At 37.4% G+C, this 24098-nt stretch overlaps 1 protein-coding gene and 1 long non-coding RNA gene across 4 annotated transcripts; one reads left to right on the forward strand and one right to left on the reverse strand.

Moving 5' to 3' along the window:
- Positions 1–1397: 1397 nt before the first annotated feature.
- On the forward strand, positions 1398–2744 carry LOC131627881 (uncharacterized). Its single transcript, XM_058898741.1, has 3 exons — positions 1398–1907; positions 1986–2075; positions 2451–2744. Exons 1-3 carry the CDS (start codon positions 1398–1400, stop codon positions 2742–2744), a joined length of 894 nt encoding a protein of 297 aa, XP_058754724.1.
- Positions 2745–16810: 14066 nt separating this feature from the next.
- Positions 16811–20098, reverse strand: LOC131627889 (uncharacterized). 3 transcript variants are annotated; one of them, XR_009291609.1, is made up of 7 exons: positions 19857–20098; positions 19656–19785; positions 18788–18870; positions 18543–18680; positions 18239–18391; positions 17558–17643; positions 16911–17357 (listed from the first exon to the last, which is right to left on the reverse strand). It is a non-coding gene; the product is annotated as an uncharacterized LOC131627889 (long non-coding RNA). The 3 variants fall into 3 exon arrangements; XR_009291608.1 differs by having other exon boundaries at positions 16811–17357; positions 17558–18391; positions 19656–19770; XR_009291607.1 differs by having other exon boundaries at positions 16812–17357; positions 17558–18391.
- Positions 20099–24098: the final 4000 nt, after the last annotated feature.

Genomic DNA, 24098 nt, shown 5'->3' on the forward strand with positions numbered 1-24098 from the left:
GTCTGGAGATGTTTTTGGGACAGATTACCGACGAAAAATTTGCTTTTGATTAGAGGTATCGTTTCATCCCCGTCGGATACATTATGCTGTTTTTGTTCTGAAAATGCAGAAAATTTGCAGCACATTTTCATTTCGTGCCCTTGGTCGAGGAAGGTGTGGTGTGGCATAGGAAGGTGGATCGGAATAGAAGATGTCGGAACAAATTCTCTTAGCAGTAGCTTCAACCTGTGGGGAGAGTTTTTCAGAAAGATGAAAATTAAAAAAGGCAAGGAAGATCTTATTTGGATGCAGTGAGTTGGAGTATTTGGTTGTATAGAAATGCAGCCATTTTTAAAGGGGAAACCATTAACTTCTTAGATCTAGTTTGGAATATAAAGATTCTAGCTTGGAAATGGACTATGGTGGGGGACATTACTCATACCAAAATTAACTTCTATGCTTTTTGTAAAGATCCTTTGTTTTTTCTTGGCATAGTTTCTTTTGGAGGGTAATATCTTTTGGGTTGTACTGTATTTTGTTGTCTCCTTTGTATCTGGGTTGGAGTACCCCTAGTACTCCTTTAATATATTCCTAGCTTACCAAAAAAAAAATAATAAGTGAGACTCAATTTTTTTGAAAATTCAACGAAAATAAGTTTTTAAAAATAGCTTAAGGGTGCGTTTGATTTGTTAAAAAATAGGGACTGGACTGGACAAAATTATTTGTCCACCGTTTGATTTAAAAAATAAATAAAGAACAACACAAATAAAGGAATGAGGGACTGGACAACTATCTATTTTTTTGTCACTCACTTAAGTGTCGGACAAAATGTTGTTCCACGTACAAATAAATAAAAATACTAAATTAACCTTCGGATCTTTATATTGGACAAAACACTGTTGCTCTTAAAACCTAACGCCTATTCTCATAAATTGTAGAAGACGACGTCACAAACTCCATAAGCAAGTGGTCACCTCCTTAATTTATTGTCCATGTACTCTACTTTGTTAATTAATTGCTCTAGTTTCCCTTATTATTTATTAACTCTTCTCTAAATAGTGTTGGTATAACATAATAAATAGTGACTGTGATTTGCATTTATTATACAATCTTTCCATTCCATGTGTTTTCTATTTTTTTTCTTCCTTTTTCATGATGAGTTCATTCACTCATATTGTTATAGTAAACAAAACAAAAATATTAGCACATACGAAACAAAAACGTTACCACCGCTACCGCTAGCACATACGAAGAAGAAGAATTTCATTCCATGTTTTTTCTTATTCAATATTTTAATATAAGAAAACATTAGCATTATTCATACATGTACATAATAACTAATAAATATTTTGAATTTAGTTAATTTTTTATATTTTTATTCATCATTAATTTTTTAATTTTTTTTATATGTAGTCGAAATGGATGATAACCAAAATTTTCATTATCTTCTTGTTTGGAGGATGTATATTCAGATTCTGGCCATGCACGTTGTTGGTTTTTTTTTCTTGAATTTTGTTTTAAGTGATAATTATGAGAGAAGATCTTTGAATGAAAGAGTTTTAGCAAGGTACGAGTCACGTAGGGATGTTTTGGAATCAATTACTAGTACGAGTGATTCTCATTGCATATGGGAATTAAGAATGTGTAGAAACATGTTTGCACATCTTTGTGAGGTTTTAAGGGTACGAGGAGGATTAGTGCAACTTGGACAAATAAGTGTTGAAGAACAAGTTGCAGTTTTTTTAAATATACTCGCACATCACACAAAAAATAGAAGTATTCAAGTTAGATTGTCTAGATCAGGACAAACAATTAGCAGATATTGTCATAGAGTACTGGCCGCAGTTTTGAGATTACGAAATGATTTACTTGCCAAACCAGAACCTATATCTCAAGATTGCTCTGATGAAAGATGGAAATGGTTTAAGGTAATAATTTTTACCTAGTTATCTTAATATATTCTTCTGGTTAAGCAAACTAATTTGGATCATATATTGAAATTGTAGGGTTGCTTAGGAGCTTTAGATGGGACTTACATAGCAGTGACACCGAGTGTTTCTAACAGACCTAGATATCGTACGAGAAAAGGTGGACTTGCAACAAATGTCTTAGGTGTTTGTACTAGGGATATGAGATTTATATATGTATTAGCAGGATGGGAAGGATCGGCTTCAGACTCTAGGATATTACGTGATGCAATAAATAGACAAAATGGACTAAGGGTTCCAATTGGTATGAAAATGTCTTCTCTTTTTTGTTTGTTTGAACATGATTACAAACAATGAGTTGTTGTTAATATTTTAGGTTCATATTATCTTGTTGATGGTGGATACACTAATGGTGAAGGCTTTCTTGCCCCATATAGAGGTAAACGATATCATTTGCAAGAGTGGGGCTCTGGTCGTCGTTCACCTCAAGATCGTGAAGAGTTGTTTAATTATAGGCATGCTCGGGCGAGAAATGTGATAGAGAGATGTTTTGGCCTTTTGAAAAAACAATGGGCTATATTGAGAAGCCCATCGTTTTATCCTATTAGAACACAATGTCGAATGATCCTTGCTTGTTGTTTATTGCATAACTTCATCCGTGTGAACATGGCAATGGATCCAGAAGAATTTTCTCCATTTGCAGAAGATGAGCTACCTTTAGGAGAAGAAGCAATCAATATAGTGGAAACTATTGAACCTAGTAATCAATGGACTCAAAGGAGGGATGTGCATGCTCAAGAAATGTTTACAGAATGGAGAAATAGACATAGGCATTAGATAGAACTAGTTTATTAGATATGTATTTTGGGTATGAATGAATTGTGAACTTATTACCATGTGATGGCATAATCTTTTTTTAGATTCTTTTATGTTTAGAATGAATTTGAACTTATTATTATGTGATTGTCAATATCTTTTTATAATTTTTTATTAGATTTATTTTCTGTTGTTGCACTTGCGAATGATATTGGTTATTACAATTTTCTTGAATTTTTTTGTATTTAGAAATGGAAAATGAAGATGGCATTATAAGTGAGCAATCAATGAGTAACATTAGAGTCCGACTTAATTGGAGTACAATTGAAGAAGAAACTTTACTCACTATATTAGAAGAGATGGTGGTGGCTGGAAACAAGGGAGAGAAAGGAACATTCAAGACTGGAACTCTGTTTACGGTGATTTCCGGTAAACAACCGCTAGTCTTCCAAATTATAATAAATATGATTTGGTTACTCGCAGGATCGACTAGATTGATCCTAGGACATAGTCAAAAAGATTGTTATTCGATCCATGTTTATGATTTGTCTTGAAAATAAGAATTACTCAATTGACATAATAAAGGTTAGCAATCACTTGGTTATACACGTAAATATAATTCCAGCGAAAGGTAAGTCAAGAAAAAACATAGGGCAAAAACTGTAAAAGTGCAAGAATCTTAAAGTGCAGAAATGTTAAATACTTCAAAGATAAATAACATGAAAAATAAAGAGTGCAGGAATGTAAATGGCAAGAAGTAAACGAAATGTAAAGATATCGAAAGATACTTGAAAATAAAGGAAAATATACATGTATTAAAATGATGGTGGTGTCATACGTACATTTCTCAGCGAACTCTTTCTCTTAACACTTGATACTTGAGTAATATGTGAGTGATTTGTACAAAATGAACACACGAAATCCTAACATTAAGATCCCTATTTATACTAATTTCGACCTTAACGGTCCTACGCTTATCTAATGCCACGTTTCTCATAAGAATCCTCGGAAAGCCATCTGTCTCTGGACAGTTATGAAAACTTCTTCGAATTTCAAATCCTCCCGCCTAAATCCTCCTTCGACGCGTGGCAATATAACTTAACCTTAAAATACCACGAAAAACATGCTAAGTATCAGTACTTAACATATTTTGTAAAATTTGTCTAAGTCTCGAAGATATACGCTCCTACTAGCTTCAGCATTCATTATCTCCGTCATGACTTTAAAAATTCTTCATCCTCGAAACATGGCCATCAGGAGCCATTTTATCTTCAAAGACGATCACCAGGAACCATCCTCCTTCGAGTCTTCACCTTTCGAAGGATCATATTTGCAAAACGAAATCTTCAGCTAACAAATTGCCCCCAATAAATGCCTGTTTCGAAAAACAAGAGAAATAGGCGTTTCTTGCTATAATAAGATTTCGTTTTAAAGTTCCAAGACCATTGACTGACGTCATAATCATTTATGACTCTGTTTCCAAAACGTCTTGTCAATTTCAAGATGTCTACTCATAACTTACATTCCCACGTTCTGGCCTTACTTCTTGATCATTACTCCTATATACTAGGAATAAAGCTAATAACTATTCGACCGCCGTTGGATGAAATCAACGCATGCCGCGTGTCTCTTGGCTTTTACCCAAAAGATTTTGAAAGGGTTTTTGTTAAAAACCTTTAAATACCTGATTCAGTTTCCTCATACAACCTTCACTCTTATTTCCTCATTCTTTCTTCAGAAGAGAACATCTCTGGTCACTTCCAAACCCATTTTCTAAATCAAACTCATCCATGGCTTCTTCAAACGTTCTTTAACCTGTTCTAAAACTTCAACATCCTACCCAGATAGGGGAGCAAGAACACATACCAAACCCTAACACTGTAGAGGCGCGCGCTATCTACGCTTCTCAGGTAATCATCCCTTTTGCACTTTCTGGAAAACCTCATGCTTTTATGGGTCCGTTACCAGGAGAAACTAGCCCTTCTCTGGATAAATTCTTTCCTACTTATTATAAAACTAGACCTCTAGTAAGTAAAATTAGGATAGATGAAGATGAACACCCATCTTTAGGAGAACCTGATAATGCAGCAGAGGCTTCGACTGCCACCCCTTTGGCTCTAGCAAAAATTAGGTTAAATTACATGACCAATTTCATGAAAGTGTTTAGATCAATCCCGTTAGCAAAAGATCCTGAACTGTACTATGCTTGGCTTACGAAAGTAGAGGGAAAAAAGACATCCTTCTGGAAAACATTAGGAATATATGATTTAATCCAACTGTCAAAAACAGGATTAGAGTATAACCAAACCATGTTAGTAGCAGCGGTTCACTTCTGGGATGCTTCTCACAACACTTTCCATCTTCCATGTGGAATGGTTACCCCTACTCTCTTTGACATATCTGCTATCACAGGGCTTCGACCAACTAGGGAAACTTTTGACCCAAATGATATGGATATTGATACCATTAATTTTAACGAGGCAACATTTACTTATACTGCCTTCATCCAGAAATATCATGATACGACGCAGGAAGAAGTCTCCGACGAGGAGCATATTTCTTTCTTAGCATTATGGCTCTCAAGGTGTGTTTTTTGCTCTAGATCCATACAAGTTGCAAAGAGATATCTTTGCATGGCTAATCAGCTGCATGCTGGAAAAAGACTAAACCTGAGCCAATTAATCCTAGGATTCCTTTACGAAAACCTTAGTGAAGCCACGAACCTTACTAAGAACTACAAAAGTGGATCTTTGCTCTACGCTGGTCCTTTCTGGTTATTGCAGTTGTGGCTTAATGCCACTTTCGAGACTCAGCTCCCATTTCGAGGTGTTGTGAACGAAGAAGATCCAGATATAAAAAATCGAACTGTAGAAGGAACTAGGTTGGCTTCGTTAACCCCAAAAGAGGAGACTGGGAAACTTCGCGAGCATTTTCTAGCATATGTCATGATGTTTGCTCGGTGTCATCACTTCAGCCCTTCGATGGCTCCGTTCGTAAACAGGATAGTAGGTCCCGAATGGTTCACTCGAAAGTTTCCACCAACATCTCAAGATCAAGAGACTGAATCCATGACTATTTGGGGAGCTTTCCTTACCCCAAGATTATTCTATCACCGTCTTCGCCCCTCCAAAAGCCAATATGTTATTCTCTGCTACCAACCAAATCTGGTTTCGAGACAATTTGGACTGGTTCAAGTGAAACCCAAGTGTCTATATGACAAGAGGAGCCATATGTGCTTTCATACCTTGTATCTATCTGAAGAAGAATGTGAATCAAAGATCGCCAGATATGCTGACATTGCTCATCTTTCTCCTGTTGCTTTCGAGCCCGCTTTCTACTCCACTCCAGATTTTCATGAATGGTGGACGGAGTATTATACTACACAAATCTTTGATGCTGAGAATCTATCTCAAGAACTAACTGCAGCTTTTGCTGATGTGCAGGAGAAATTTCAAAAAGGTACTTCGACTCATATTAAAGGAATTCAAGCCTTTCAGAACTTCTTTGAAACTATCTATAGGCCTGATGATCTTAGTCGGACCGTTCGCGAAGCCGCAGCCAATTTGCGTGAGAAGTTATCTGCGAAATTGCATAAGTTGAAATTGCCCCCGTCTGTTCGACCAGAACTGCGTTATGAAGTGGCTTTCGAACTTAATCCTCCGAAATTCCCTCCGCTGCCAAGTGCTGATTTTGGTGTGGCTCTGAGCCCTCCTTTTCCAGACTGGTTTGTGTGTGGGAATGTCTTAAAAATCCTTCAGGAAAGTACTAAAAAACGCGCTGCGCGAGTGGTTCCGACTAAGCATACCCTGGATACTTTCAAAGGGCATCTTCATATAGATGTTAAACACGTTCGCGTCCTAACTCCAATACCTAAAGGTTTGGGTTTAGACCATCTTTCGACTAACTCTTCTTATTCCGTTAAAATGCCGATTCCAAGTTTTATTGCAGCTGTTGCTCTAAGGAAGAGAGTTAAAGAAACTTCTACACAAAAAGATTCTGGAGCATCGAAGAGCAACAAGCCCAGTGAGAGTGATTCTGTTACTGCTGACAAGAAACCCACGGTATATCCATACTCTATATTTTTTAAACAATGTATAACCTGTGAGTAGTGCGCACTTTGTTCACTCCATACTTTCTAGAGCTCAAAACCCCCGGTAGCTTTAAAGCGAAAAGCTTCCTCAGCGGCTGCTTCGGATGATGACGACAAATCTCCACCCCGCACTAGGCAAGGACATAAAAAGAGACAGAAAGCTGTCACCCCTATTGGCAAGGAGAAAGAGTCGGGTTCCTCGAAAGTTATTTCGTCCAGTGACAAAGTGTCTTCTGAAGAATCACCTCTAAAGACTGCCAGCAACGTTCTTGTCGTCGAAAGTCATAATTCGAGCCCAGACAATATTCCAACCAAGGTACTTGGGTTTCAACCCATAATCATTTTTATTAACTTTAACTTAATGATTAATTCTTACCTTGTTTTTGCAGGATGATACTGGCACTGCTACTTCCGGCCTTAAAGCTTTCAACTTTACCGTTGATGTCGATAAATTCCAAGGTAATCACAACTTCTTCATTACAGTCAATAGACTTCTCAGAATCTTGTCATCACGATTAATTCTGGTTTGTTTAACGCAGATGTTCCTCAAAACAAATCTCATGTTCTCTCAACAGTTCTTGAAGATGCTAGGCCTCTTGCAACCGTCTTTCCTAATGCGCCAATCGAAGAAAGCCATTTGACTGATGAATCCCCACCTACCCATCAAGGTAAAAACCTGGGAGAAGATCATCAATGCTCAGGTAGTGATAATGCGAATAAGCGACCCAATGGTAGTGAAGACACTGTGTCTGAACAAGATGCCATGGAGGAAATTTCTAAACCAAATGAAAACAGTCCTCAAGAAACTTCAACCTTTGCAACCATAGTTATTCTTGGAACAACTCCGATGCCTATCTCTGCGAAACCTACTCTTTCGGAATTGGAACAACTTAAACAAACTGACCCTCTCAACTTCCTAAAGGACATAATGAATGCGAATACTCTTTCGCCCTCTGAACTTGAGGTCTCTCCAGCCGTTCCTACAGACTCTGGTGACAAAGAGGACACCCCTGATCTGCTTCATCAAATAAAAGAAAAGTTCTTTGGAACCAATCTTGTTGACGTCCTTAGCAAGAATCCTACCAAGAGTCATAGCTTGAATCAACTTTTGAAGAAAGTGGATCTGTTTCAAGTTTCAAAAGAAGTTTCGGAGGTGATTGTCTTGCTGGGTTCTCTAGTCGAACAACTCCAGGCCAATATTCTTCGAAAACAAAATGTCGACGAACAGCTAACTGTGAAGATGGCCTCTCATCATTCTTCTTGGAAAGCCGCCACTGAGGCGTCGAAGAAAGGTGATGCTCTCAAGCTTAAGCTCTCAGAGAAACAGAAAAAGTATGATGAATGTGAGCAGAATATCCAATCTTGGAAACAAGAGATTGTCCATCTTGAAGAAAAGATAAAGCAGGCTGAATCTCGCAAGGCAACCATTCAACAAATCACTGAGCAGGAACTGACTGAAGTTGCACATTTAGGAATCCAACATTTCGAGGCTGCACGAAAACTAATTCCTGAAATTGACGAACTGAAGAAACAAAGGGCCCTGATCGAACTTCGTATGTCTTCCTGGGAGATTCAGTATTCGAGGATCAAAGATAGTCTCCCTAAAGATTTTAATTAGTTATCTCAAACCTTGTACTTCGTTATCATGCTGTACTTTTGCTTTATAATCAAACTCTTCGCAGAATATACATGTATGCTCAACTTTTATCTGCTTAACTTTTATCTTCCACTTTGTCCATATTTTGCAATACTCGCGAACAGTGTTTTTAGCAAATCTTCCAGACTTCACCAAAATCTATTTTCTGATTTGCCACAGTAATTCTAATTAATGTAAAACACGTGATCCTTCGCACCCTTTAGCTTAGACTTGACATTTCCACTCCCTTAGCCTTAATCATTATTAAGTGATGACGTCACTTTCTCCAAAACATCTCTTTAAGACGTGCGTGCATCAGTTTTTCATGATTGCATCTCAACTTCCAAGGGCGGGAAACGGCGGAAGCCATAACTTCTCTTTGGAATACAAAACGCAGTCTAATCATACATTAAAAATTAAACTGTTCCACTCCTGCCCCCAGGTCTATATAAGTGCTTAACATCACACTTCTTTTCTTCACCCTTGTTCCACAGAACCTTATCTTGAAACTTCGTTGCATCCTTTCACATTTTCTTCAACACAAAACCAGAAAACATTTCCTAATTTTTCTCTACCAAATGGCAGTACCCCTCACTTATAACAATATCAGAGCTTGCATCAAAAAGGAGTTCAAAGTTTCTGAAGAAGACTTTGAAAGCAACTCCATAAACATTAGTGCTTTCTTTGTCAACCAAGAGCTTGACTTTTATTGTGAAATCTTGGAGGGACCTGTTTACCCTAACATGTTGGCTGATTTCTGGATGTTTGCGTCTTTACGCATAGATCCAGAAGGTAGAACCACCGTAATCTCTGAGGTTCGAGGTGCCCACATTAGGATCACTCCCACCACTATCTCTAATCTTATGAGATGCAACAACTCTGGGGAGACCTTTGATGACAACAGCTTCAACATGACCACTCATCTTCTGTTGAGGACTCTCATGGACAATGACCCTTTCAGCGCCAAGGTCGTCAGGATTTAGAACCAACTCCTTGTGGGTAATTTTCATCCACGAAACCATGATCAAAATAGCATCATGGTAGAAGATTTAGAGTTTATACTCTGTGGCTTTCGTGGGAGGAAAATCAACTTTCCTTTGATGATCTTCAAAGGGCTTGTTGAGGCAGTCTCTATGGCTGCTGCTCGTCAAGGGGTTGTGACGTGTCTTCCATATGGGAGACTCCTATCTTACATATTCCTCAAAAAGGGTATAGTGAGAAGGATGCGCAGCTCTGGGACCATGGATATGTTCGAAGCGGAGAGCTTGCCCCTGCTGGCTTTGGAGGGTTTAGACCAGAGGATCAACTAGGAGGTGTTTTGGTTTAGGTTTTTATGTTTTCTCTTTTGTACTCTTCAACATTTTGGGTCATGCTTTTAGGCTTCATTTTGTAATGCATGTAATCTTTATTTTCTAATGACAAATATTTTGCTGTTTCTTTGTCTCTTTACTTTATTTATCGTATATTTTGATCACAAAGCCATTTTGGCATCAGTTCAACCATTTTGACTTACGTAGTACCTTAAATATCTACGTTTTTGCAATCTTCACTTCGTGCATGCTTGGTTTGTATCTCTTCAGATACTTCCCATTTACTCTTAAGATCCTGCGATCTTCTGCTAATTCTTCGATTTAGTATGCATTATTCGAAAATACCTTTAAGATTCTAAAGGGTCCTTCCCAGTGTGGGGACCATTTACCGAGCGCCTGGTTCTTCCGATCTATAGGTAAAATAACTTTCCAAACTAAGTCATTATTAATAAATGTTTTACCTTTCACCTTTTTGTTGTATGCTCTGGATACTCTTTCCTTTTGCCTTTTTATCATCTCCAATGCTCGAATTCTATCTTCGTCCAGGTCTACTAATTCATTCATCATTAACTTCCAGTATATGTTGGGAGGGATTTCTGCCTGTCTTTGTATCCTTACTGACTACAGATGTATCTCGATTGGGAGTACTGCGTCGTGACCAAACGTCAGTTAGAAAGGCGTTGTATTCGTAGCTTCTTTTGGAGATGTTCGACAAGCCCAAAGTGCTTGGTCCAAAGTTTTATGCCAATTCTTGGGTTTTTTCCCCACATGTTTCTTGATAAGACCAATTATTATCTTGTTTGCTGCTTCAACTTTTCCATTTGCCTGAGCATAGTAAGGTGTAGAAGTAAACAATTTGAACCCTATTTCTTTGGCGAAGTCATGCATCTTTCGCCCAGTGAACACTGATCCTTGATCAGTAGTTATACTTTCTAGGATTCCAAATCTGTATATAATATGTTTTTGAATAAACTCAATCACAGCCTCTTGGTCCATATTCGCAAGTGGTATTGCCTCGACCCATTTTGTGAAGTAGTCTATTCCTACCAATATGTATCTTTGACCTTTAGATGATTTAGGGTGAATTTCTCCGATCAAATCTAGTGCCCATCCCCTAAAAGGACAAGGTTTTACTATTGAACTTAATTCGTTTGCTGGGGCGTGTTGGATACCTGCATGTTCTTGACATTCTTGACACCCTTTCGCAAACTCTATGCAGTCTTTTAACATGGAAGGCCAATACATTCCATAACGAAACAGAAGCCATATCATTTTGTGTCTTTCTTGATATGCACCACATGCTCCACTGTGTACATTTGAAAGAGCCAAATATGCTTCTGCTTCCCCCAAGCATTTCAACAATACACCTTCAGGAGTTTTCTTGAACAATTCGTTTCCCATCAAAAAGTATGACAGGGCTCTATACTTCACCTTCCTGTCTGTGTCTGTCGAAGGATTTTTTAGATAGTTTACTATTGGACTTCTCCAATCTGCATCTGTCAATGAGTCTATGTTTAATACTTCGAACTCTTCTTTGTTAGCGTAACCTAATTGTGAATTCTCCAGATCACTTGGGGAAAGTTTAGTAGACATTGCTCTCCCTCTTACTTCGATCAGCTCTTCTAACTTCTCTTTTGATACCCTATATCCTGAGGCTAACTGTGCCAAATCATTCGCTTCTTGATTGTTGGTCCTTGAGACGTGTTTTAATTCCACATACTCGAATTTCTTGAGCAACCTATTTGCTATGACAAAGTACATGATCAAATTTTCTTTGATACATTTGTATTCCTTTGTCAGTTGTTTAATCACCAGTTCGGAATCTCCTTTAATTTCGACTCTAGTTGCCCCCAATTCTAACAAAGCTTCAAGTCCAGCAATTAGTGCTTCATATTCGGCTTCGTTGTTGGAGCATAAAGGACCTTCAATCTTATACTTGAGCTTTGTTGGAATTCCATCAGAAGAAATTATCGATATTCCAACTCCAGTTCCCTCTCTATGAGTCGAACCATCGAAGTATAGCTTCCAAGGTTTCAAATCCACATACTGTTGATGACTCTCCACTACTGCATGGTCTACAATGAAATCTGACACAATCTGACCTTTCATTGCCTTAAGAGGCTGAAATATTAGTGAATATTCAGTGAGGGCTAAAGCCCATTTGCCAATTCGACTATGTAATATTGGATTTGATAACATATGTTTAATAACATCGCACTGAGACGAAACATAAACATCAACTGGCTTTATATAATACTTAAGTTTGATACAAGAGAAATACAAACAAAGGCATAGTTTTTCTATCGCAGTGTATCTAGTCTCTGCATCATTGAGTACTCTACTTAAGTAATAAATGGCTCTTTCGATGCCATTTTCATCTTCTTGTGCTAACATGCTGCCTATTGTTTTATCTGAAGCTGAAATATACAGACGCATGTGTTTCTTCCCATTTAGGGGAGATAAGATTGGTGGATGGAACAACTATTGCTTGATTTTATCAAAAGCTTCTTGATGTTCGACACGCCATTCGAACTTTCCTTCCCTTAGACGAAGTAGAGGGTAAAAGGCTTGTGTGCGTCCACTCAAATTAGAGATGAACCTCCTTAAGAAGTTTATCTTCCCCAGCAAGGACTGTAATTCTTTCTTCGTGGATGGAGGCTTGGTTTCCATAATAGCCTTCGTTTTATTCTGATTAATTTCTATCCCCTTTTTATGAACCACGAAGCCCAGGAAATCTCCAGCCTGCACAAAGAAAGCACATTTGAGGGGATTCATCTTTAAGCCATGTTTTCTCATTCTTTTAAATGATTGGCTTAGATGATCTAGATGATCGCAATCTGAGACAGATTTAACAACGATGTCATCTATGTATACTTGCATGAACGTTTCTATAAAATCGTGAAATATAGAATCCATTGCTGTCTGGTAGGTTGCCCCAGCATTCTTTAAACCGAACGGCATCACAACCCACTCATAGGTGCCTATTGCCCCTGGGCAACGAAAAGCTGTTTTAGACACATCTTCTTCTGCAATGAAAATCTGATTATAACCAGAGTATCCATCCAACATACTTAGATACTCGAAACCTGCGGCTGAATCCACTAACATTTCTGCCACAGGCATGGGATATTCATCCTTAGGAGTTGCTGCATTTAGATCACGAAAATCTATGCATACTCTTAATGAACCATTCTTTTTAATAACTGGTACAATATTAGCAATCCATTCGACATACCTTGTGGTTCTGATGAACTTACACCGTAGGAGTCTTTCGACTTCTGCTTTAATCTTCGAATGAATTTCTGGTGCGAACCTTCTAGGAGTTTGCTTGATGGGCTTTTTCCCCTCCTTTATAGGTAACTTCAATTCGACCAAATCGCGCCCTAAACCAGGCATCTCATCGTAATCCCATGCAAAGCAATCTTTGTTTTCCTTCAGCAACGCGACCACTTTCGACTTCAGCGTTGGCTCTAGTTTCGCACTGACATATGTTACCCTCCTTTGATCTCCATCTCCGAGATTTACTTCTTCTAGTGGATCTTGGGCTAACATCTTGATATTTGACCCCATTGGGTCCTTCTCGAAACCCAAAGGCTCCTCGTCATAGATTGCATCCAATCTTTGACCTATCTCTTCTCCTGAAATCTCTTTGACCTGGACTGAATCTTTAGGCAGGTGAGGGATCGTATCTATCCCTATATCTGGAACTTCTTCTTTTTTCAGACCTTCATTAAACAACATGTTTGACGATTCGGCTTCGAGAGCCGTCTTTCTTTTATTCTCGGCTACATAAGCCGAAATCCTTTCGAAAAATGATGACTCAGACATCATCAATTTCGTCATCCCAGCCTGTTGGCCGTATTGTTGGATGATGCTCCGTTGGTGGGGTATCTTCTGGGCCATCCATCATTTCCCTATTCCACTGAAAACCATTTGGGTGTAGAGTTAAGTAGTACAATGCATTCTTATTCGGGGTATACATCTCTTCTGCTGCATGACAGGGTCCTATGTTTGCCAAGTTCCTATCGAAGTTAGTTTTATTAACTTGATTTACTTCAGCCATATAGTAACTCTGATCCCCTTCAATATTCTCTACTATACCATCTTCCCTCCAGATGGTTACCCTTTGATGCATTGTCGATGGCACAGCTGCCACTCCGTGGATCCATTCCCTTCCGAGCAAGAGATTGTAATTTGCTTTCGCAGGTATGACCATAAACATAGTTGGCCTTGTGATTGATCCCACCGTGAGATTCACTTGGACAACTCCCAAGGTTTGCCCTATTTTGCCTTCGTAGTTAGACAAAACCATGTTGTGTGGCCTTATATCGGTATCGAACATACCGATTCTTTTTAACATGTATTGGGGCATTAGGTTCACTGCTGCCCCCCATCTACTAGGACTTTATTAATGCCAACATCTTCAATTTTAGCCCTTATGTAGAGTGGTTTCAAATGATTTCGAATACCTTCATCGGGCCTCTCGAAGAAAGCGTTCTGCTCTTCAACTGCACTGTTGTTTAGAACATAGTAACACACAGGTCTGTGTTTCGCCATTTCTTCGATATCAGCCTCTTTGCAGTCTTCAACTTCAGTTTCTTGATTAAACTCATGAGGGAGTACAGACACAACGTTGTAGTTAAGGTTTATAGATGACACCCCGTCAGAATCGAAATCATTTGTCATTCTATCCTCTTCCTTCCAAGGACTGGAACGCATCTTTTCTTCTTCTTCTAAAATATTTTCAGCTTCGAATAGTCTGCGTTCCACCGGAGGTTTGCTTGCCTTCGCTCCCTGGTGTGGGATTTGGTTGCTGCTAGACTCTCCAGCTTCTCTTGGTCTGTATTCTCTTTGAGCCTTTTTCATTCTCTAGTGCCTTCTCCACTGGGATCTGGACATAGGATTTTTTCCCTTGTAATTCTCCAACCGATACATCTCTCGATTTGAGTTTTGAAATTGTTTCCTATATGCCATTGCAGTCCTACTCCTTGGTCCCAACTTCGCCATTTGTTGGTTCTTGCACCAGCTTGCACCCATCTGTCCCTAGGTACTTCTGCAGGGACTTTGAATGTTACCCTTCGAGCCCTAGGATGTGGGCTGTCAGGTCTCTTCGTTGGGGTCCATATATCGAAACCATACAGGTTGGGACGTAATCTCTGAGTTTCTCGACCCATGTAGCAGTACACCCTCTCGAATGATCGTGCCAGCATTTCATCATAAACTGCCCCACATCTGGGGCACAGTGCAACTTCAGTGTTTTTCCTGTGACATCTGACCAGAAATCCCACTAAGCTTTCTTCCATCCTTGGGTACACTTGTAGCAAAGGGTTTGGTTCTCTCCCGGGGTGTTCCCATCTTTCGCGTCAAGCCCTTTCAAAGTTGGCTTCGACCCTTCGATTCAGCATGATCGAACACCTTGGACACATCCATTGTTTTCCGCCATTCCTTTCATGGAAATTCCAGAGATAATCTTTGAGACTTTCCCCTCTTGGAGGAATTTCAATGTTTCCCTTTTGTCTAGTCAACCATGTTTCCAATTCGCCAAATTCAGACACTGGTCGTCTGGCACTAACCATATTAACAACTGCTGGAGGGGCTTCAGAAATCTGGATTTGCTGAAGCTTTACCCTAAGGTCTTCAGTGGCCTCACTGGTTTTCCCTCTCGAAACTTCAGTTCTCTCTGTCTTGGGGGATTCTTCAACATCAGTATTGAAGACCGCATCGTTATTTAGGCTTTCAGTAGCCTGCTTTCCAGTTAACATTGTCTCAGCTTTCGCAATGTTTACCTCAGATACCTCTACCATGTTGACATCCAGTGGTTCACACAAGCTAGCGTCAGCAATGTTCAAAGGATTTGTGTCGACCTTCATGTGACTCTTAGTCTTGTCAGCAAACTTCAAACGTCCATCCTTGATAGCGTTTTGAATTAGATCCCTGAAAAGAAAACATTGTGAGGTTTTATGGCCCAAAAAACTATGGTATTTACAAAAACCTCTCTTCTTCCGTTGTTCTAACGGAGGAATTTTGGAATTTGGAGGCAGTATCATTTGGCCATCCTTTACCAATAAATCAAATATTTTGTCACACTTAGTGACATCAAACGTATAAGTTTTCTTGGGAAATCTATCACTCTTATCATTATCTACTGGATTCCTTCCATTAGAAGGGGTAAGTAATTTGCAAGCATAGGGTGGCGCTTCCTTTAACTCGGCGAGATCTATTCCGACCTCTTCCATGTCGCATGAGTTTTCAAAGGATTCGCCATCAACCTCGTCTGCTTCGATGTATGCTACTCTTTCCTTTTTATATCCCTTGTTTGCCCTAACTTTTTCTGCTTTCAAACGTTCGACTTGTAGAACCCTATCCGCCAACTGGGCCATATCCCTAAGGTACTGAGTATCTAGTTTCTTTCTTATTGAATAATCTAGACCACCGGCAGCCATTTCGACCAATTCATGCTCTGGGACTGTTGTGAAACACCTTGATTTCAATAGTCGGAACCTATTTAGGTAATCATCAATTGGTTCTGTAAACTTCCTCTTAATGCTGGCCAATTCTTTCAGACTTATCTTAGTTTGGCCCATGTAGAACTGTTCATGGAACAACCTTTCTAAGTGTGCCCAAGCATCTATCGAATTTGGTGGTAAAGTAGTGAACCAAATAAAAGCATTCTTTGTTAGCGAACTAGGAAAATATTTGATCCTTAAATCCTCATTCCCTGCTAAGTCTCCTGCTTCTGTCAGATATCTGGCAATATATTCCACAGTTGACTCGCTAGTTTCGCCTGAAAACTTTGTGAACTTAGGCACTTTAGTGCCTCTAGGCAATTCTGTCTGCATGATATAATCTGATATGGGGGATGTATAATTTGGACGTCGAAGTCCAGTACTAAGGCCATTATTCACTACACCAAAAAACACATATAATAGCGCTTTTTTGAGGTTTTAATAGCGCTTTTAAGTGCTATTAAATCCCCTGCTATTATAAGTCTGGTAGCTATGATAGCGCTTTTAAGCGCTATTATAAGTGAGCAATTTAATAGCATTTTTCAAAAAAGCGCTATCATTGCCTATATTTTACATCTTAACTTTAATAGCACTTTCCAGAAAAGCGCTATTAAATTCTCTTGCAGTTTTTTAATAATCTGAATATCGTTGCAAAAATAATAATCTATTATTCTAAAATACAAATATAATAGCCCAAATAACAAAAAAATACATAGTAAAATCAATTTGTGTCAATTAAAATTTTAATTACATTTATTTCTATTATTTACAAGAATCAATCATGGTCGAGAACCATAAGTTATTCTTTACAAGCTACTAGAAAATTTAAAGAAAAAACACAGCATAACACCTGCAAACATTTTCTTTAATTGTAGGAATCCTACGACGCCAATGTGTACATGCACCATGCTCTCTACACACACAGTACCAAGAGCCACCAAAATTGAAATACACACGAAAAACCTTGTTAGAACCGAATCAGTTTACATGCTTATTGTATTGAGACACCCAGTGCTAAGAGCCACCAAAACTGAAATACACACGAAAAACCTTGGTGGAACCAAATCAGTCACTTGGCTGTTTAGGAATTACCTGAAGAGAGAGATCATTTGAAATCATCAACATTTAAAAAGTACATAATTAAATAGATATTTTTCATGATAAGCTAATATCAAGATATGATTTCTTTAAAAGATGGAAAGTAAATTTATATATGTACTATTATATCAAAGATATTGAGATGGAAAACTTATAGTCACATTGTTGAACAATAATTTGTCCATAATATGTACCTCAACTTGAAACAAGAAAGCCAAAAATAAGAATTATAGAATGAGCCTCCAAACCAGCACACCAAGACATACCAAATTCTGCCTCACTGTGTCAAATTATAGAATAATATTAGAGAGTCACTTGATTACTAAATTCATATACAAATAATATCATGTAATAAAACTATATTAAAGCTTCATGAGAGAGTCACTTGATCACTAAGTTTTATGAGAGAGTCACTTGACGTGCTAAATATTCAAGCAAATATTCTGACACTATGCTAAAATTTCATGAAACTTTTTATAATTTGCATGGACATGGCACATGCTAAATATTTTGACACTATGCTAAAGCTTCATGACTCATGAGAGACACTTGATCTCTAAATTCATATACACATGGTATTATGTAATAAAACTAAAACTTTCCAAATTAATTAAATGGGTTGCCATCATATATTGTAAATTTTACTTAACTTTCCAAATTAATTAAATGGGCTGCGATCATGATAGAACAAGCCAGTACAAAATCAAAGTCTGTTCAAAAGAAGTTTGTTCATTGAGAATTAATAATAAATGGCCACTTTTTAGTTGTAATATCAATAATATTAATAGCTCATATCCACAAGTAAAATATACAAGACAAAACCATATCAAATACTTGTAGAGAAGAAAAAAAAATATGAAATGGCAGCAACATACCTGATCTAAGTAATATTTAGCAACATCAAGAAGTTATGCAATTCTTTCTCTAACGATGGTTGTATTAAAAGTTTGGCTTACCATCACTCCATGTTTCTATAAAACATAAAACTTGAAATGAAACAATCCTTAGTCTCCCACGCCAACTTCACACTGACAGATGAACAAAGTAAGCATGAACAGATTAAGTATTTGGGCTAAAACGGATAAGCAAGTTAAAGATAATTTTTACTAACAAAAAACCAAATATATCAATTTTAGTGAAGAGAGTTATAATAATGGATGAACACGGTGAGAGTAGTACCTCGCTAGCTGCATCGGTGTTATCCAAAGAAAACCACGTAATCACCTTTATCTGACTTCTCTCTAATGTTAAAGAATGTAGAATGTTCTCAAACTCATCCGTCTGTGCATCAATTAGTGTTCTTTCAGGTTCTACATGCTGTAATACTCATCAAAACAAGGAAAATTAAAAAATTGTTTTGATAAAAAGAGATGATATTGAAATGTATATATCCTCCTGACTAAAAATACAACAGTAGAAAGTACCATGTTCCTTCTAGCAGCATGTGTAGAGTCAGATTCTGTCATGTTCTAGACTTCTGGTTATTTGTCATGCAGGAGGAGTCCATCTATAAAAAGGAAAAAGTACACCCTTAATCCAACTGACCCATCTAGAGACAACATTAAAATAAAATAAAATAAATTCATCAAGTCTTTTTCTTCCTCTTTTATATTCTAACTTTTAACTGTAAGAGCCAACAAACCAAATATTCATTCAAAGAACAAGAGCAATTAAAGTACCCTCCATTGCCTGTTATCATGAATAATTTTTAAATTGTGTTGAGTGCTTTAATTAGTCTCTCTAAACCTTCTAAGCAGTCTTGCCGAGGCTATCCCATAAGCGACGCATGCTTAGCAATCTCATAGAAGTTGAATTTCTTCAGGTTCTATCATAGTAATAGTTTGTTCATATGGGATTGGACCTCAAATTCTCCTCCAAATGAACCTGTAGCCCGATCAATTGTCTGTAAAAATTTGGGATTTGTACTAACTCAACCCCAAAGATAGCACATGTGGTGAGGTTTGTCTATTGACACTCTCAACACTCTGTAATGCCTAAAACTACTAGTGTAGAACACTCTGTAATGCCTAAAACTACTAGTGTAGAGCATGAAACTTGTAGGATTATATGTTAGAATCTAAATTAGTAAAGTAATAAATAATATGAAAGAAATATAATCTAAATTCTAAAATGTGTTATGAATTCAAATTGTTTTCAAAAACTTACTCAAAGGAATATATGCATGTCGGATTGTGCGGTAAACCTCAAAAAGACGAAAATCTAATGAAACCTAAAAAATCTCAAATGAAAATTAATAAAGCAAAAGAAATTAGTAGAAGAAGAATCACCCACTGAGAAATGCAAATGACGATGACAATGATTAATTTGTGGTGGACGCCGACATGGAGGCCTTGTGAGAATGAGATCCTTCAAAGTCGTTCATGGGTCAACCTCATGCTTCTTTTCCCTTTATAGAAAATCCCTAATTAGAGAAAATGTGTGAATTTCAAAAAATATTTTCAAGTGGGATTTGAGAGAGATAGAAAGAATTACCACCGATCAAAAGAAGATTGAAGGAAAATGCGTTTTAGGGCTGTGATGTGAAAGTTTTTGAGAACGTGTTTATCGACTTCCATGGTGTTCGGTTGTGGCGGCATAAAGGTCCTTTGTGATATCTAGGGTTTCACAGAGAAATTTTAAGAGATGCCACGATTTAAATTAAAATCCTATTTTTGGAGAAAAGAATGGAGGGTGAGCAGGTGAGAGTTCGGTGAGGGTGAGCAGGTGAGAGTTGAAATACAACGCAGGAAAAAAGGTTAGCGAGTCTTTTTTTTTTAAAAGAAAAAATAAATATTAATTAGAAATTTTTTAGTTACATTAAATAGATAAATTTGGTGAGCTTGGATCGAACACGCGACCAACATCCTGCGTGTTTTTTTTTTTTGCGCGAATAGAAAGCAATATAATAGCGCTTTTGGATAAGCGCTATCATCGAAGTACTCCTTTTGCTAAAATTCCACGTACAAGTGCTAGTGGCTGGTGGCATTTTTTTAAATCTCGTCCTATAATAGCGTTTTACAAAAAAGCGCTATCATAAGTCTCTGTTTGAAAATTTTGATAGCACTTTTGAAATAAGCGCTATTAAATTAGGGCTATTAAATTTCAAATTTGTAGTAGTGATTGGCCATAACCCTTTCTATCATGGCAGTTAAGTTATTTTCCGTAGCCAGATTTTCTCTCCTGACTCTCTGAACGATTTCATCTGGGTGTTCGTCCCTACCTACTATCCTTAATCTAGGTCTTTCCTCCTCAAACTCTTGTCGAACGGGGACAGTTCTTCGATTCGAAGGCTCCAAATCTATTATCGGATTCCTTTCGACTGTTGTTGTTCTCTGTGGGGGAATTACGCCAGTAGTGGTTGCACCAGATGGAGGCACCGCATTTTGGATACGTTCTAGGATGGGCTCTCCCTCTCGATAAGAGGTTTGGTTATTTCTCCGCTTGGGTTGTGGAACCCCCATGAACTCTGCCATTCGATTCATTTGAGAAGATATTTTTTGAAAAGTTTCTGCACTCTCCCGACTAGAGTTAGAGATATTAATTGCTAGTGGATGCAAGATTGACGATAATTCTCGGGCCAGGGTTCCTAACATATCGTGATTACTTGCGTCCATCTCTTGTCGGAATGCCGCTTGATTGCTTGTCGTAAAATTGGGTATTTGGGCGGAGAAACCAGTGTTTTGTGCACTTCGCCCTACTGAACCAACATTTGGCAAAAATGTTGTGGTGTTTGTAGTATATGTGGGTCCTGCCCCCCGTGTACCTGTCATGTATGGATTTGGCATACCATATGGACTGTTTGTCCTCCATTCGAACGCGGATGACCCTAGGGTAAATAACTGACTTCCAGCATTTGTCGAGGCAAATTGCATTCCGCTAGCGTTCGAAGATGAGGGCACAGTAGTCGATATTGAAACTGTATTAGTCCCTGTCATTGATGTATTATTTTCAGGAACAGCCTGGGAACTATCCATGGGTCTTGATCTAGTCGAACCCGGTATCTCTTGCGCTCCTTGAGTAGAAGTCGAAACATGCGTGGAATTTGTCGCTCCGGTTCCTGACCCTTGTGGGGGATCTTGATCTCCCCCTGCACTGGCCGTAACGATCATTCTCTTGTTGTACCTTCGTTTGGGAATCGGTTGTGCACTGTTTGTTAATTTACCGCTCCTAAGGTTCATACAAGGTCTTGATATTGTCTAGACAAAATAAAATAATTGATTAAAAACAATCTGCTTGACACAGTCCCACTGGGCGTGCCAATTTGTTTACGGTGATTTCCGGTAAACAACCGCTAGTCTTCCAAATTATAATAAATATGATTTGGTTACTCGCAGGATCGACTAGATTGATCCTAGGACATAGTCAAAAAGATTGTTATTCGATCCATGTTTATGATTTGTCTTGAAAATAAGAATTACTCAATTGACATAATAAAGGTTAGCAATCACTTGGTTATACACGTAAATATAATTCCAGCGAAAGGTAAGTCAAGATAAAACATAGGGCAAAAACTGTAAAAGTGCAAGAATCTTAAAGTGCAGAAATGTTAAATACTTCAAAGATAAATAACATGAAAAATAAAGAGTGCAGGAATGTAAATGGCAAGAAGTAAACAAAATGTAAAGATATCGAAAGATACTTGAAAATAAAGGAAAATATACATGTATTAAAATGATGGTGGTGTCATACGTACATTTCTCAGCGAACTCTTTCTCTTAACACTTGATACTTGAGTAATATGTGAGTGATTTGTACAAAATGAACACACGAAATCCTAACATTAAGATCCCTATTTATACTAATGTCGACCTTAACGGTCCTACGCTAATCTAATGCCACGTTTCTCATGAGAATCCTCGGAAAGCCATCTGTCTCTGGACAGTTATGAAAACTTCTTCGAATTTCAAATCCTCCCGCCTGAATCCTCCTTCAACGCGTGGCAATATAACTTAACCTTAAAATACCACGAAAAACACGCTAAGTATCAGTACTTAACATATTTTGTAAAATTTGTCTAAGTCTCGAAGATATACGCTCCTACTAGCTTCAGCATTCATTATCTCCGTCATGACTTTAAAAATTCTTCATCCTCGAAATATGGCCATCAGGAGCCATTTTATCTTCAAAGACGATCACCAGGAACCATCCTCCTTCGAGTCTTCACCTTTCGAAGGATCATATTTGCAAAACGAAATCTTCAGCTAACAAACTCATGAAGAAGTTTGCAAGAGAATGAAAAATAAAATTTCAGGAATAGCTATCAATGTGAAACAAATAGTTAACAAGATGAAGAGGTGGTCAACAAAGCTGAATGATGTTGTTGACATGATGAACACTAGTGGATTTGGATGGGATGATACAAAAAAATGTGTCATTTGCGACAGCAGTCAAGTATTATCTCAATATTTGGAGGTATTTAATATATACTTTATACAATGTTTTGTTTTGCTATGAATAATTTATTCATTTGAAAATATATATTTTTCTTGCAGAAACATCCCAAAGTTGGAAATCATGTCAATAAAGAGTTTAAAGAGTTTGAGAGATTGCAAGGTATTTTTGGAAAAGATCGTGCATATGGTCGTAGGGCCGATGATGGAGGTGAAAATGAAACAACTGAGAATCAAGTTGGTGATAATGATGAGTCTGTGCACCAAAATGATAATTCACCAACTTCCGATGGAAATATAACTCCAGGACCATCTTTGAAGCGACCTCGACGTGATCAATTAGCCACTAAATTTTTGGAGAGTTTTAATAGCAAAATGGAAGTTGTGACGACTGATTTTGCTAAAGTTGTAGCAAAACTTCCAGAACCTTCAAAACCAGATCCTTCAAAATCTGACTTGGTTGAAGAGGTTAAAAAATTGGGATTAACTGATGAAGAGGAAATTGACTTGGTGATTAAATTTTCTCAAAATCAACAGTATGAAAAATTCTTTTGGGAGTTTGAAGGTTCCCAAAGAATGTCTTTTGTGAGGAAGATTATGAGAATGTGATAAAATTTAAAATTTTGATGATGTCATTTGAAGATTATGTTTTAATTAAGATTTCTTTTAAACTCTATCAACATTAGACATGGTTAATATATTTATTTAGTCTATGTTTTGGATGATAATTTTATGTTTTTTTTTTAATGATTTGTTTTTAATTTATGATATACTTTGTAATGATTTGATTTTAATATATTTTGTGTCTTTATAGAGTGAAAAATTAAATGTTAAACATTACAAAGGGTATTAGAGTAAATTTTGTATGATTTTGTCCAGTACATTGACATATCAAACAAGAGACAGTACAAAATTGTCTGTCCTGTGCATCAGATATCAAACAGGAGATAGTACAAAAAGTTGTCCTGTAACTTAGTCATATATCCAGTATTGTTCTGTCCAGTACACATTCTATTACAAATCAAACGCACCCTAATGGTGTAGGTTAGTTTAATAAACTTTTTCATATGCAATAACTACGCCGCAAAAATAATGTTCTTCCCTTGTTTTTTTTTAAATTTTTTTAAAAAAAAAAATCACATTAATTAGTCAATTAAACAACAAGAAATATAAAGAATAATAAATAAAAAAATATCTCATTTCATATTAAAAAGTAAATAAAACAAGTATTTAAAACTAAATTTTAACTTCGACAGTGCTTTGTAAAATGAATATATATAAATTAAGTACCGTCCAAATATATATCTATTTTTATATTTGTATATAATAAGAAAGCTATATATAT

This window comes from Vicia villosa, unplaced genomic scaffold (assembly GCF_029867415.1).
Source record: "Vicia villosa cultivar HV-30 ecotype Madison, WI unplaced genomic scaffold, Vvil1.0 ctg.000410F_1_1, whole genome shotgun sequence".
NCBI lineage: Eukaryota > Viridiplantae > Streptophyta > Magnoliopsida > Fabales > Fabaceae > Vicia > Vicia villosa.

Excerpts from the sequence above, each read along its gene's own strand:
- LOC131627881 (XM_058898741.1), top strand. The coding sequence starts at position 1,398 with ATGGATGATAACCAAAATTTTCATTATCTTCTTGTTTGGAGGATGTAT. Across the intron at positions 1,908-1,985 it reads AAAGATGGAAATGGTTTAAG|GGTTGCTTAGGAGCTTTAGA; the intron begins GTAATAATTTTT and ends TTGAAATTGTAG. Across the intron at positions 2,076-2,450 it reads GTACGAGAAAAGGTGGACTT|AGATGTTTTGGCCTTTTGAA; the intron begins GCAACAAATGTC and ends AATGTGATAGAG.